The sequence below is a fragment of the Lepisosteus platostomus genome, chromosome 28 (genome assembly GCF_059453375.1).
Source record: "Lepisosteus platostomus isolate fLepPlt1 chromosome 28, fLepPlt1.hap1, whole genome shotgun sequence".
NCBI classification, from domain to species: domain Eukaryota; kingdom Metazoa; phylum Chordata; class Actinopteri; order Semionotiformes; family Lepisosteidae; genus Lepisosteus; species Lepisosteus platostomus.
This window is the reverse complement of record NC_142638.1, coordinates 4,429,907-4,445,270: the sequence shown is the minus strand read 5'-3', so window position 1 is coordinate 4,445,270 and position 15,364 is coordinate 4,429,907. Positions and strand designations below refer to the sequence as shown.

The window sequence follows — 15,364 nt, the reverse complement described above, 5'->3', positions numbered from 1 at the left end:
GAGATTACAAAGCGCTTTGCAGTTTCTATGGAGAGCAGTGACAACCCCACGCATGGTCTGGCTGTTTGTCTCTGTGGGCACCACGTTCTGCCATTCATTCAAGAGACCAAAAAAACGCCTTGGCTAATAGTTTAGCTAATAAATTATAAATGATGTGCTCTTTCCTAAACAAAGATTCCATCTTAGCATGTGAATTAAGCCCATTATTAATGAGAATTATCCCTCATGTAATAATCGCACTGTAGGTGGGGTTTAAGTGAAGCAGAGCAGATTGGGCACTGTAACGGTTTCTCTGCTTTGTGCATTTAAAAGGCATGGAAAGGTTCAATTAGCTTTTTGGTTTCAGCTTTTTTTTGTTAGAAAACACTTCAAAGATTTGACTGAAAAGGTGAAGTGCGTTTTATGGCCAGGCCCTTGTTTTATGAGGTTCTGCTAACCTTTTTTGATCTTGCTTGCAATTTTGAGAATACGGTGCCCGTTTTACCAGTTTATAGTGGTTTGAGGGACAAAATATTGATTTGATTTACAAAATGTAAAAATGAATTTAAATTGAATTACTCTACATATGTATTTAGATTCGTATCTTGTATCGGATACATCCTTTTTTGGATTCTGTGCTAGATTATTACAAGTGTTATACAGTAGTTTACAGTCCATTGTATGTGGACACAAAGGTTGGTTAATGTGTGCTAATATCATTCCGTCTAGCTTGATTTCTGAGTGGGGGGCCTTTGACAGCTGACAGAAGCAGTCTAAGAAGAGTACTCTTTCAGTGCTTCACATCATTTCTGATTGATAATTTGGAATGAAAGAATAGCACACTGCACCCTGTTCTGTGCATTACAGTGTGTCTCTGGAAAAGCTTATTGAAGCTGATAGAAGAAAAGCCCTTGTAATAAGGGTGGTGAATCGCTTCCATTGTCTTGGCTCAGAACTCCAGACACTTCCTTCAGCGCAGGTTCCCAGGTGAGAGCGCGTGGCTTGATCACAAAGACCGCGCTCAATTGTTCGAGCAACTAATTCTCCCCGAGATGAATTACTCATCTGGCGAGCTGTGTTAACAATACATCTCGCTGCATTCATCGACCTGTTTAATCACTTTCTTCAGCTTTGTCACCGCCATCACAAGCAATTGCAATTTACTTGAGTAAGCCTTGCTTTCTGCAGTCAGTCACCATTCGATAGGTCCCTTCTGTTTAAGCTATAAACCCCCTTATGTATTTAGTGAGTAGTTTATGTGGGAAGCACGTGGGTTAACATTGCTGCCTTGCAGCTTTGAAGCCCTGGGTTCGATTCCTGGGGTGCTGCTGTTTGCATAGAGTTTGTATGTTTTCCTCATGTTCTTGAGGGTCTCCTCCTACAGTCCAATGACATACTGGCAGGTTCATTGGCTATTGGGAAAACTATCCCTGTGGTGCGTGCGTGTCTGTGTCTGTGTGCTGCTTGCTGGGATAGACTCCGGCTCTCCTGTGACCCTGTGTTGGATAAAGCAGTTAGGATACGGATGAACGAAGGTCACTTTTGTTTAAAGTCTACTCCCAAGTAGTGCCTTAACCACTGATACAGGGGCCAGAGCCCCACACCTACAGGTGAGTGCTAGTTCCTGGTGCCAGCTGCTGTATGATGGGCGCTCTTATCTCCACGTGCCCCAGACTGCCCCTGAACTGGAGCTGGAGAGGGAGTGGCATTACTGTGGCAGTGGCATTATACCCTTGCAGACCCAAGGGGGCTCAGCATCACGTCACGTTTCAGGTTAAGATGTGATCCAACCACTGGTGCTCGAAGGCAGAGTCCTGATCCCATAACCCGACCTTGTTACAGTATATTCAAACTGATCTTGCACATACTGTGAAGTGAACTGTTTCCCTGGCTGTTTTATAAAGTGATTAAGACCTTCGTGTACTGTTACTTAAAGAGGGGGAGGGCTACCCACTGTACAGAGCTGTGTACCCATCCACTCCAGTGTGACCTCACTGTTGCAGAGGGAGGTTCTTCCTGAAAGGTGGTCAAGGATGGGGGGGAATCACAGACGTGGGCCTGTGAAGACCGCTCGCTCACTGGGCGGCTCCCTGCCTCTCTCCCAGGCCTCTCACGTTTGCGTTGCTCGTGTGTCCTCTCCGCAGATTTCTCCCTAACCGCTGCGGACCGGTGCCGCCATGTTCAGGAACAGCTTGAAGATGTTGCTTAGCGGTGGCAAGTCCAACCGCAAGAGCCGCAACAGCGGTAAGTCACGTGACCGTCGCTGCGCGTTTTAGAGGCGTGTCAAACACAGACATGCTCAGTTTAATATGAAGTGATACATCTTCATTTGCATGAATATTTCATTAAAATTTCAGTGCCCTTTCAACTTTGCACTCGGCCTGAGGAACAAAAGTTGCTTGTCTGGACTCTGCAGACAGTGCAGTTTCATTAACGGCATAAGTGATTGTAATTGCGCTTTCGTCTGCTAAGTGCAGGGGCAACTGGAATTTCCAGTGCCCCTAGGGTTTCCAGATAAACAGGCCAAGAGCACTTCGCCATACCCAGACATATTCCACATGCACCCCACTTTTGCAAACATAGACATATTCTTGTAAGGAGACCCCTGGTACAGAAACGTGCACAGCAGCACAAACAGCCTGAATATAAGACATTTCACGTCATGTCTTATATTCAGGTGTTTGAGTCTGCAAAGCTCTTCTGTTGTCCTTTGGTTTGTTTTTGATTTGTTTGCTCGCATGCAAAGACATGGTTCGACATGCACCTGGTCTTCAGAGAAAGTGTGCAGTGATAGAACTGAACATGCCAGAAGAGACAGCAGTAGCTCTGTCATGATGGCGCTCTCTCCCGATTTTTCAGTGCTTTTATGTTTAGGGGTGAAACGAGCGATGAGTGAAGATGGAATTGAAATATGCATGTGAAGCAGGAGTCTCCAACTGCGTTCTTGGAGGGCCTGGTGCTTTCTGGCTTTTGTTCCACCTGACCTCTTGGATATTCAGTTAGTTTAAATGTTCGACTAGCTGTATGATGCCATCAGTGACCCCCGGGCTGTTTAAAGTTGCTTGTGCACTGTAGAGTTTCAGCTGTAAGGCAAAGAATATCGATGGATGCATTTATATTTGACTAAGTGAGGAAACATTATTAGAATGAATCCATGAGGACTGAAGTGGTGTCAGGAAGTCGAGGCCCTCTGTAAACTCTGTGAGCTGGGTTTGAGATCTCCAAGGTGTACTGTAAATGCACGAGCAGGAAAGCCGCAGTGTGAACTGAGGTCATGAGTCCTGCGTCCCTTCCTGTACAGCAAGCAAGGGGTTAGCCCAGTACGGGACACCGCTGCTCCCTAGTCATAGCATTGTATGGCCACAGAATGAGCTTTCTTTTGGTTTGCCTAAAGATGAACTTTGACCTCCGGAGCTACATGCATCACATGTATATACAGTACATAGATAAATCTTGGGCTGCTGTAGCTCTTTTGTGCTGTACAGAGTGTTCTATATGGTGGACGAGCCAGGTTATGGGAAGGTTAGTACTTCCCACATCTCATCTGAAGGTTACCTGCACGTAGAGTGAGCAGTAAAAGCAGAAAGGGGATTGTACCGGTCCTGTAACATATCAAATTTTCTTGGAGGGAATGTGATTGTGCACGCCATGATTTCTGCTGAGAGCAACACGCAGTGTATGCACTGCTTCTTCAGCCAATAATTATTTCATATCTGTGTTTCTCTTGACCTTTTTTGAGGGAGGTTTACATGATAAAATATGTTACTTGTGCCCTTTTGAAACTCTTACATACAGTAGTTGACAAATTAGTTCTGCCTCCTACACTGTGGTCTTAATGCAGAAGTCCTTTAGCTGAGCATCGAAGAAACAACAGAGGACAAAAGCTTAACATTTTTTAAACATTTGTCACCATGTTCAGGTCACACCTGTTTTGGCTTCTAGAGAAAAAAAACAGATAAAACCGATACATCATATAAGACTTAAAGTCACTGAAGGCCGGTTATTATTTCTAAAATGGATTCTTTTTTTAAAATGCTCCAGTGAAATCAGCATGGCAGCAAGGTGTTGTTGGGAAACTTGCATTTTCTACCTAAGCAAATAGACTATTAGTAGCTGATTTACATGCACTTCATCTTAATTGAGGTGAGAAGAATATATTTCTGTGCTGATTTCCCGTGTTTCCTTTGTCTGCGAGGCTGCAATCTGCAGACTGATACTTGTGCCGTGTGAACAGTCAGGAGACAAGGGCAGGTGCATTAAAGGAGGTGTTTTATGGAAGTGTAAAGCACGAGACTCGCTCTCCTGTCAGTTGTAGCTGCTGTTCCCAGCACTGGAGGTGATGAGTGCATAGGATTCCAAACAGATGTGGAGGCCAGGTACAGCAGCACCAGCCGTGATTCCAGTGCAATCGCGTCCAATTGTTTACACTTATCCAGTTGCACTGCATTGTTCCGCACTGCAAGTGCAGCTAGAAACGTTAGCTCCTATATGTGTGCAGCTGAGTGATTAAGGTATGATATAGGGAAGGTGCCTTAATGTGACACAAACATTTCAAAGTATTTAATGCATGAGGTTAACAGCCGAGAAACTGCAGCAACTCTTCAGATGCAGTAACGTTAAAAAAAAGTTTGAAAATTGGGGGACAGCATAACGACAGCTGCATTGAACAAGGAAGCCAAAGTCTATGTTCCTCCGAAAATGCCAGTCCGAGGAGTTTCCTCCCCTTTCTTTAAAGCTAGTGTGTAATTCAGACAGACAAGTTCTTTAGTTCCTGTGTTTTTTGCAAGCTTTGGTTGAGATCCGAGTACCTGCTCTGTCACGTTTAGTGACATGGACGACGGTTTCCTTTCCCTGCTTGTGCCCGCCAATCCGATGACACAGGGAGACAAGATTCCCATTCATCATGCTTTCGCCATCGATGTGAGGTTTGCAGCTGTTTGCAGGGATTAGACACTTGTCTGAAGGCAGCTTTCTGTTAGCAGAAAGGCAATGTCACACTGAAAGAGCTGCTTGCTAATTGTCCATGAAAGTACCAGTAAATATAATACCGTTAAATTAAAATGTTTTATGTCCACGGCTAAGGTTTGTGCATCAGTGACATTTTCCAAGACATTTCTGTGTTAGAAAGTATAAGTGGCATCTTGGATGTATTAACTGTGTAATTAGCTTTTGACAGCATGTTCCTTATTTAATAAACAGTGAATAAGGATCATGTTTGCTATCTGGGTTAGCATTATATGACAATCATTTATCTAACTGGCACTCACCACACAGAAATTACAGCTAAGCCGATTGCTTGGGAAGTGACCACTTTTGCAGTGATGGTGTGATTTTGAATAAGGATGAAAAATAAGAATTTTTTTGGATTGTTTTTTGGTTACAATGGTATTGAATCCAAAAGAGATTTGATAAAAATGAAACGTTGTGTTGAAAGCTTTCACACGTAGAAGCATCTAGATCTGTGCACATTCAGATTGAATAACAGGTGTCAGGAAAGTTTTTTTTAGTTTCTCAGTCCTGGTCCTGGTAACCCTGATATCTGGTGGTTTTCATTCCAGCTACAGTATGCACTCAGCTGCTTAATTGAATTCTTGATTGAAATAATAATTATTTAATCATTTTAAAATCCTTAAAAGTTGCAGTACTAAGTTCCTCACACACTTTTACAGGAAACCTGAGGCCTCCAGCATTTTGAGAGCAGACAGCAATTAAAAAGGCAGATTAAATTATTAATTTCACTTCATTTTCAATTCCATAACTGACGGCTGAAAAAAATGTAGCAGACCCTAGTGTTCACGAGCCACAGTTGTGAAGCCTTGCTCTCATTCCGAAGCTGTGATGTGTGACAGCCTGAAATGAGTTTTGAGGTACACTGTATGTGTGTATTTGGACAGCACACCAGCACAGTGGTTAGCATTGCTGTCTCACAACACTGGGGTGCCATCTGTGTGGGATCTGTGTGGTCTTATCGCCTTCACATGAGTTTCCTCCAGGTGCTCTGGTTTCCTCCCACAGTCTGGACATACTGGTAGATTAATTGGTTTCTGGGAAAGTTGGCTCTGGTGTAAGTGGGTGCTCGTCTGTGTGCCCATAGCTGGCGTCCTGTCCATGCACTCTGCCTTGTACCTGTTGCTTGCTAGGATAGGCTTCAGGTTCCCTGCTATACTCTGTATTGGATAAAACAGTTAGAAAATGGGTATATGTGTGTTTTATGCTCTCTCCTTACCTCCTTAAAGGAATCGGCTTTTTGCGTGTTAATTCAGCAGCATGGTGGAGCCTTGGCCTCGTTATATCGCCATGGTGTTGACACCAAAGGAATGCTTAGGTTCCTCTGCAGCTGTGATCCTGACGCTAGCATGGCAATAGCACTGCTTTCTTCCTGTAGCTGTAGATTTTCAGGTGACCAGTTAGTCTTAATTATTCACTCATTGTAACTTGGGGTTACAATAAGATAAAATTAATTTAGGTGCAGCTAGAATACCCCATATTACCATATCACCCTTAATGAAAGGGTGAAAGTAGTTTGAATTTACTGCAATTCTGATTTTCCCAGTGACATTTTGATGCACTGCACTGGGTCCAGCCAATAGCAGTGGATGTGCTAGCAGAAATGATTGAATGGTGTTGACAGGTTTTTGAAAACCAATCAGAAATGTACTCTTTGGCTTTTGCAGCATGTGACATTCTGGGAACAGCCACAATCAGGAAGCCCAATTTTAACAGAAGAAATTTAACCTCCAGTAGATTGCAAAGAGCCATAGACACATGAACCTTACATCAGAGCTTTCTCTCCACGATTGCTAAAGAAAAGACTCCTATGTCTGTGTTTTCTGCACAGGCTTGTTATCAGCAGCTGTACAGTAACAACGATGAAGATAGCGGCGAAATTATAAGGCAGCAGAAGTGGAGAGCTGCTTATCTCTTTCTTAAGCCACAACATCTGAGACTCTCCAATCCGCTTGACGGGTGAAAGCTTCCAGCTGTAGCAGCAGCTGCACTGTTCACTGGCTGCAGCTCTCGTCTGAATCTTGAAAGCTGTCTGCAAGACAAGGAAGGAAGGACGCGCTGGCTCATAACTCAGTGTAACTCAGTGAACTTTAACTCTGAAATTTCTCAGTGATTTTTTTTCCACATTCCAAGCTCTGTGTTTGGCGCAGCAGTTCCAATCATAAGAAGAGGGGGGCTCTCTCAGTTCCATTCAAGCTTCAATGAAAGGTTGGTTCTGTTTTCACGAAAACAAGAAAAAGCACACACAAAAAACAACAGAGATGATATTGGATCAGGCGTCCTCCGGCGAGAGACCATTCAGCTATGAAGATCTGCAATAAAGTCTGAAGAGCAGAAGGCTCTAACTAGATGTTATTGGCAATTGCAGGGGTGCAATATAGTGTATAAAGACATTTAGAATCTGGCTGTTTCACTTTTATTGTCCTTGTTAACAGCAGCTATATTGTGTCTTTATGGCTGATCATACCACCGGGCTGGCACAGTTACTGGGAGAAGGTTAGGGGGGATTCGTCAGTCCCTTCCCCCACTTAAGTAGGTATGAGTGACCCCCAGCACAAAAAAAAAACAGGAAATAGAATTATAAAATCACGGAGAAGAGGAAGAAGTAGTGAGGGTCTTCTTCCTCAGCATTTTGTTGTGTGGATAGGCTCTTTCAATCTGTCCAAAAGCTCTAGAAACTCCTGCTGTATCTTGGCGATGGCCTGTTCTCTCTCAAGTGTGACGTGTGGCAGGATGGTGCTCGGAGGCAGATTTGCCTCACTGACCTGACTGGGACGTTCATCTGAAGCAGTTTACGTCCACAAGATTTTGAAACAATTTTTTTTGTGCAGTTTTGACAGATATATTATTGCATTCGCAACCAAATCGTTGCCTAGAGAGACAGTTTGCATGTGTCCGTGATCTTTCCCTGCGTCAGTTATCTTTAGTTTGCCTTTTAAGGAACATGAGTTCCCTTTGAGTTATTTTACTAGAGCTTGGGGGGTTAAAGTTCATTATTTTACAACCACATGAAGGTTTATGTGCAAGAGTGTGTCAGATATAATTCCAGTTTAAAGAGCTGAACTGGAAAGAAATGAAGACATTCAAACCCACATGGTTTCTTTTAGTTGCGGACATGTAAGGATTCAGCCACCTATTCCTGGCAGCTCCGAAATGTTACGTTACTCATGATCACAGGAGGATAAATATTTCCAGGTGCTGTCACACCTATAAATAAAGAAACCTGTTTGTCCTAAAACATTCACATGGAGGATGTTTGAACTGTTGCTGTAGAAGCAGTGTTCTGGGGCTCTGATGTTACCAATCGGCTATGTCAGAGGCTCTGAGTTCCTTTGAACACCTGACCACAGGTAGAGATTGTTCCTTCTGCATATTTACAGTTCCATCAGTATGAAGCAGACCACTGTTTTGAATAGTAAAACAAGCTCTCGGAGGGTTTAAATAGTATAAAATTACATGGTAGGGCATGTGGGGAAAGAAAAGTAGATTTCCCTTAAGAAGTTTCCAAACGAGAGGAGGCCATTTGACTCATTGTGCTCATTTTGATGCTGGTAGCTTATTGATCCAAGGATCCAATCCAGCTGTTCCCCGAAGGCTCCCAGAGAATTGTTTGCAACAGCATGACTGGACTTTGAGAGAAAAAATATAAAGTAATCCATTGGTTTGGCTTTGACACTTCTATTCAGGATTATATCACAGTCACCACTTAAGTGATAAGGTTAAGTTTATCTTGTTTCATGTTTGCAGGGTTGCAATCCTAAAGTTTCACTAATGCAGACACATGCACGGTATTTGCACCAGCCGCTGCTGATATGACTCTTTGAAGTAGTCTCGCTCTGTCCCCACTATATTGCTGCTTGGCTAGGGTCTAGGCGATTGTCTGGGGCTTAATGCGTCTCTCCTGTAGTCGCAGGAGATTGTGCAGCATAATCTGCTATTCAGAGAGGATGACTGCAGTTCACCTGACCAGCCAGACTGTTAAAGATTCTATCTGCTTCCTAATGCAGCGTGCGCACACAGACCAGCATGTTTCATCTCCAGCCATTCTCAGGGATTTGGTGTCTCTCATTTTAACCTAATGAGAGATCTGTGTGCTGTACTAGCGATCGTCTTCTCCCCCTGCGTTTCCTTCACATTACAACAGCATCTTAATGTTTTGTTTGTCTGTGTTTGATCAGATTTGTCATGTGTGATTTTTAAAGCTTGGGCCAGTAGAAGGAGGAAGAAAAATGCTTTTGCTCGTAACTGAATTCCTGGTGAGTGCCTGGAGCCTGACCCAGAATGGCAGGACTCTTGGCAGGACTACACCCTAAACGGGATGCCAGTTCACTGCACACACACACACACACACACACACACACACACACACACACACACACACACACACACACACACGTACTGACAGTTTAGGGGGCAGGTGAACCCAGCCAGCATGTTTTTGGAAGGTGGGCTGAAACTGGTGCACCTAGCAAAAACCCATGTGAACTTGGGGAGACATGCAGAATCTACATGATATCCCAGTCTAGAATCCAGCATTGAACCCAAGAGCTGTGAGGCAGCTCCACTGTGCTGCCCTAAATTAACCTTGACCGTGAGAGAAAGAAGAAAGGAAGAGTAAGGCCCTCTCGTTGTGATCTAATCTTCCGAGTCTTCTGGACACATTTCCAGTCTGCCTGATCTGATAAATATAGCACAGCCAGTGACAGAGGGCTCTATTGTCACAACAATAGCTTCCAGCGCTGATTGCTGGGGAAGTTCAGAGGCACAAAGGTGTTCCTGTTTTCTTGTTCCTTCAAGGCAGTGCCGCATCACAGATGGAGATCAGAAGTTGTCCTTTTTGAAGTGGTGAAAGTGTGTGTTAGCTGTGTGTGGGTGTTTTGTAGAGGACGGTGTTGAGGAGGAGGGGGGGGGGGGGGTACATGTTTGTGACATTTCCGTAGTTGAGCTTGTAGTACTTGATCATCTTGCAAACTTTCCCAGGATTCAGAAACAGGGTCAATTGTGCTGTTTCACCATAAGATAGTGAGTCATGCAACAGAAAGCCGCATGAAGGCTAAACCATTAGTTTCATAAGATCTTGTGTGACTGTCATACCAGACTCTCCTATGATGTGCACTACCATTGTGGAGGTCTTTAATCATGTAATGCTCTTTAATGGGGATTTTTCAAAAGGCAAACAGCCCTTAGGGTTATATCAAATGTCAACAATCAACACATGCACTAGATACATTATTATTTTCATTCCACTGGTGTGGCTAGAAGCTGACTGAGTTGAAAAGATGACTGCAGCCACTGCTGCTCCTGAGAATTCAACTTAAGACCTCTTGTAATTACTGGTGGTGTCCAGTTCTGAGAGGTGTTGTCCTGTTTGGATGGCCCGTGCTTGTGTAACTCCCTCATGGCATCCGATTGTCCATGAAAACTCAAGACCAGGACAATTTGCAGAGCAGCTTTTATCTTCAAAGGCACTGCAGAACAACAATAATCACATGTCATGGTCAGAACTGCTTTCAGCCTCGTGAGAGAGGGCAGAGGGACAAGCTGTGCTCCCTGTATTGTGTTTCGTGAACAGCAATGGAAAACTTGAGTCTCACCTGTTAGCTTGATGCTCTTCAAGGTGCAGAGGTACTGCAGTGACCCTGAGCATTGTACTTCAGCTGATTGTTAAGGGCAGACTTGAGATCTTTTATTTTTAGGAGTTGGCTGCAAGCGAATTATCATCTGGGCTTGGGTTTTCTGTGCATATTTTTCAACTGCGATTGACACAGTATGTAGTGGTCACAAGTTTTCACTAGATCTCCCTTTGTCATTATTAATTAATAATTTTAAATGTCGTAATATTTCAATGTAAAACGTCTCCTTTCTTTTGGAAGTGCTGTGTGTCTGGATGTCTCATTTCAATGCTCTATGCTGAAGTGTGAGACTGTGGGACTGCAATACCAGTCAGTGGGTCTCGAGAATGAGTGATCAGTGTCATCTGTAAACTCTGCTTGAGGGACTGGAGCGGTAGATCACTGAGGGGCTCTGATGTCATAAGAAGTGTGAAACAACTGACCTTGTTGAATTAGTGGAGTTAGATGTTTTGTATATGGAAAAGGAGTTGACCTGGGGGTGAGTTTAAAGGGATTGTAGCAAAAGAATCACAGAAAACAGCCTTAGTTGTGATATGCTGTACGTGCTTCTCTTTTAACATGGAGTTGTTTTCTGCAGCGCTGGTAGGTTACATAACTAGTTCCTTTTGTCAACTGTGAGGATCTGCTTTGTACCATTGTGGGACTTTCTAGCTGAAAATATCGCTGACTTGTTGAAATGACACCCATCTGACACCATTTGCTTTGGTAACAAGTAAAGATTGAAGTTTCGATTTGCGTATTATTAAAACTGATGCAGAAGCAAAGAAAATGATCTTAACGGTGATGAATGAATCCCTAAGCAAGGAGCCACTTCTGTCCTAGGTTCTGAACTGGGTTTTTAAAGAGGCTTTCATGGTACAGTGGCTTGTAATTGTCTGAACAGCTGCCTCTCAGCATACTTGCAATGTGATAATCTACTAAGAAGGCAGCTGTCTGTATATATGTGGATGAATAATGCTGGCCACTATTGATTGGGCACCTTCATGAGCAGCGGCAGGCAGGCAGAAGCACAGAGTAATCCCTTCCTGTACAGTGATACAGTGCCTGACGTGTGGCCGGGAGTCTGACATGGCAATTACTGTTTATCGCCAGGATTAAATCGAGCGTCTCTGCGCTGAAGGTGAAAGCAAAGTAACTGTCCTCCTAATGAGCCCTCAGAGCCCAGATGTCCAGCGCCACGCGGGGGGGCAGGGGGCTGGTGTTCTGCCATGCATGCTGGTGGTGGGTGGTGGCACAGAGGCGACGGGGGCTTTGGCATTCTTGCGTGCTTGGCACTGCAGTCAACACGGGGAGGCCACCCTCACCAGGTGCTTTTAAACTGTGTTTCCGCTCTGATCCAGTGTTTAGAAAAGGTGTTTGGAATTGTCTCTTCGGAAGGCTCTTTTCACAGGTGTTCTGTCTGTTGGATTGATAGATTTTCTCGTTGTTATGGTAGAAAAGATGGGTGTCCAGTCCAGGATTGGGAGAACTGGTGTATCTGCTGACTTTCCTTTCATTCCCCCGCAACCTTAATGGCCTATTTCAACTCGTTACTGGCTTAATTGAACCAATTTACAGTAGCAGCTTCTCCCTGCTCTTCGGGTGCTGGAACTTTGATGTGATCAAGAAAATGACAGAGACGCCGGTTAAAACTGTCTAGATGAATTATCCAGAGGTGTCTTTTAGTTCACTGGCATCGTATAGATGAGCAGCAGAAAGGCCCGAAATGAGAAGAGGCCATTTGGTCCTTTGGTCATGTTTTCCTGTAATCCAATATAAAGTATGTTTACTTTATACACTGGTAACACACCTTCCTGAAGGATGTAAAAGGATTATTTAAAGCAGGGATCTACAGCCCTGGTCCTGGACAGCCCCAGTCCATTTACATGTAGCCTTTAAATCATCAGTTTCTAAAGGTCTGTAACAATTTGTCTCTGATCAATTGAACTGGTCTGTGTTCAATGAAGTGATTTAGAGATCATTTGGAAGACGGATCAAATATCCTTCTGCCCTCAAGGACCAGTGCTTCCTTTATTGAAACATTACTTCCTTAATTGATCAGTCGCCCGAACCAGTATTCCTGATTTTAAATAACAGATGATTAAGGGTGATGTATAAGAATAACTGGATTGCGGGTCTCCAGAATAAAGGTTGGAGACTTTCGATTTCAAGGGATGAATTAGCCCTAGCCACATGTCTTTGGCCTGGAGTACCCAGCAAAAAACACTGGGAAGCTGGAGAGAACATGCAGGCTCCATACAGACAGACACCAAAGCTAGAATCGAATGCAGAGGCAGAAGAGACTACCATGCCAGGCAGAAAGGAATCAGTTTGCCTCCATGGCTTTCATGCAAAGTTTCACCCTATAGCCAACTTAATTTGCATAATACAAAAGGGCTAGAAAAAAACAATACTGACTTTGTATTTTTTATCCCAAATTATGGTAATAATGTGGACCTCCCTGCAGTTTACAGGCAGTGAAGCCTGGACCAGTGCCGACTAACTGATCACTCAATTATCAGCAGCTTTGCAAAATATTAAGTACAAAACAAAAGATGATGAAGGAGTTATGCATAATAACAAAACAATTGATAGCAATTGTAGTTATGTCCTCTTTGGGATTTCTTGCTGTAATGAGGTTTAATTTTTTTGGGGGGGACAGCCAGACCAATTGCAGCTGGAAACCTACTGCAGCAATATGCTGTTGCTGAGATGAGATGCGCAAAGATTATCGCAATTACTGAATAGTTTAAATATGTTTATAATTAAAATAGCTTTGTAGTGCACTTGTGGAGCTCTGCATAATGTGAGTTTTTAAAGAAATAATAAAGCAGAGAGATGAATAAATATTGACTTGACACCACATTGTACAAAGGGATAGGAGATGCCTGTAGCTCTACCTTTGCTTTATGTTATAGAAAGGACAATGTGCCTTTGCACACACAGATTACCATAAGCACTGAGACTCCATGATGTGCCCTGCACTAATCTATAAAATTAAAAATAGTTTATTAACATATACCTGTTTCTCAATTATGCCTCGTCTGAGTTCATTACACACTTGTTTCTCCTAGCATGGGGTAATTAAAATCTTGCAGTGAATTTACTAAATGAAGATGCAGGGTGCCCATCTTTATGTCTGCATGTCTTACAGTAATTACTGCTTGTTAGAATGAGTGCTCAAGAACCTTGGGAGAGGGTCTTCATTAAATAAGTATAGTAGCTGGTGTGAGCCTGAGTCTACATCACTAGCCTGCTGTGACAAGGACACCCCAGGCAGTGCTACTCTGGCTTTCCAGGGCCTGCGAGGTGGCAGTGATGTCAGTGAAAGATCCACCAATCAGAGCTCAGTGTTCTGTGGGGGCACTGCAGAGAGGGGAGTGTAGCACGTCAGGGTTTGCATGGGGCTTGTTGGTGTTGGATAAGCCCAGCTCACTGGCGATGCCAAATGAAAACAGAATTGCAGTTTGCATTGCACTTGAAGCATAAACTTTTTTCTGACACAGGGAGGCAATTGTGTTGTCTGCACCTGTACAACCGCACAGAACATCCCTGCACAGATCCACACAATAAAAACATCCACACGGGCACTTTCAGATGCAGCAGATTGGAGCTGAACACCGTTTATTACTCGTTTATTATCGACTGCATTGTCATTTTCTTTTCCAGTCACTTTCTGCTGGGATGCTTCCTTGCAAGCGTTTTGATAAAACGAGGAGAGGGTGGGGTTCCCCTAAATAGAGAAGAGTTAACAGATGCCTGTGTCAGGAGCCTGTTTCTGTAAATGAACCTCAATAAACGGGGAATTGCAGTACCAAATGAGCTCCTGTGGTGGCCGGTGAGCACAGTCCGTGCTCCTGGGGAGACTGCTCCCCTGTGCTGGCTACGTTTCCGTCTCCTGTCCACTCTGAACCTCTTTCGGTTCTGCCAATAAGATCGGCTTTCCAGCAAGAGCCTTTAGGGTTTAAGAATCAATCTGTATCGCTGGAGCTTGCTGACGTGTGCAGGAAGAGATGGAGGAGACCTGAGCCCCCCTGTCCACGCAGAGCGATTGTGGCTGCCCTGGACTCTCTCTCCCGAGCTCTCAGATCTCGCTCCAGCAGCACAGAGCACAGAGCGGAGAGATGAAAGGCACTTTGTTGTCAAAACTGGAAGGTGCTGTATTCTGACACCTGCCTGTGCGCAGCGACGTGCATCATCAGAGAAAAACAAACCCCGGGCCCTCAGAACATGCTGGGAGTGTAGCGCATCACCCTGTAGTGTTTCTTTTTGTCAGTCACAAACTTTTTACTTTTTTTTTGTAAGCACAGCCATACAAATGTGAATGTGGTTTTTGGGTGGCGAGGTGGCGCAGTGGTTATCACTGCTGCCTTGCAGAGCTGGGGCCCTGGGTTTAGTTTCACACCTGGGAATGTGGGTGGAGTTTGCATGTTCTCCCCACGTTCATGTGGGTTTCCTCCAGGTGCTCTGGTTTCCTCCCGCAGTTCAAAGACATCCTGGTAAGATAATTGGCTTCTGGGCAAATTGACCGGAGTGTGAGTGTGTGTGTTTGCTTCTGTGTTTACCCGGTCACGGGCTGTTGTCCCACTCTGGTAGTCCTATCCCACTTTGCGCCAGTGCAGTCTCCTGCAGGCGACCAAGCAACGACCCTGTATTGGATAAAACGGGTAGAAATTGGATGGATGGATAGATACATTTCCTTCTCAGGTGTTCTTTTTTTCTTTCATTTCCACTCTTCCTTTAGATTTAAAGAAGGGAGGGAGCGA

The 15,364-nt window shown here is 44.1% G+C and overlaps 1 protein-coding gene across 11 annotated transcripts in view; it reads left to right on the top strand.

The window, feature by feature from the left end:
* LOC148638614 (protein TANC2-like) overlaps window positions 1-15,364 on the top strand; it is a 224,060-nt gene that overhangs the window by 87,750 nt on the left and 120,946 nt on the right. For 3 of the 11 annotated variants that reach the window (XM_088622749.1, XM_088622750.1, XM_088622751.1), the window contains one exon: window positions 2,124-2,223. The exons of the other annotated variants lie outside the window; for them this stretch is intronic. In XM_088622749.1, the coding sequence (XP_088478875.1) occupies window positions 2,157-2,223 (67 nt within the window). In that variant the 5' untranslated portion in view covers window positions 2,124-2,156. The remainder of the gene's footprint in view (window positions 1-2,123; window positions 2,224-15,364) is intronic. 11 annotated transcript variants of the gene reach the window in all.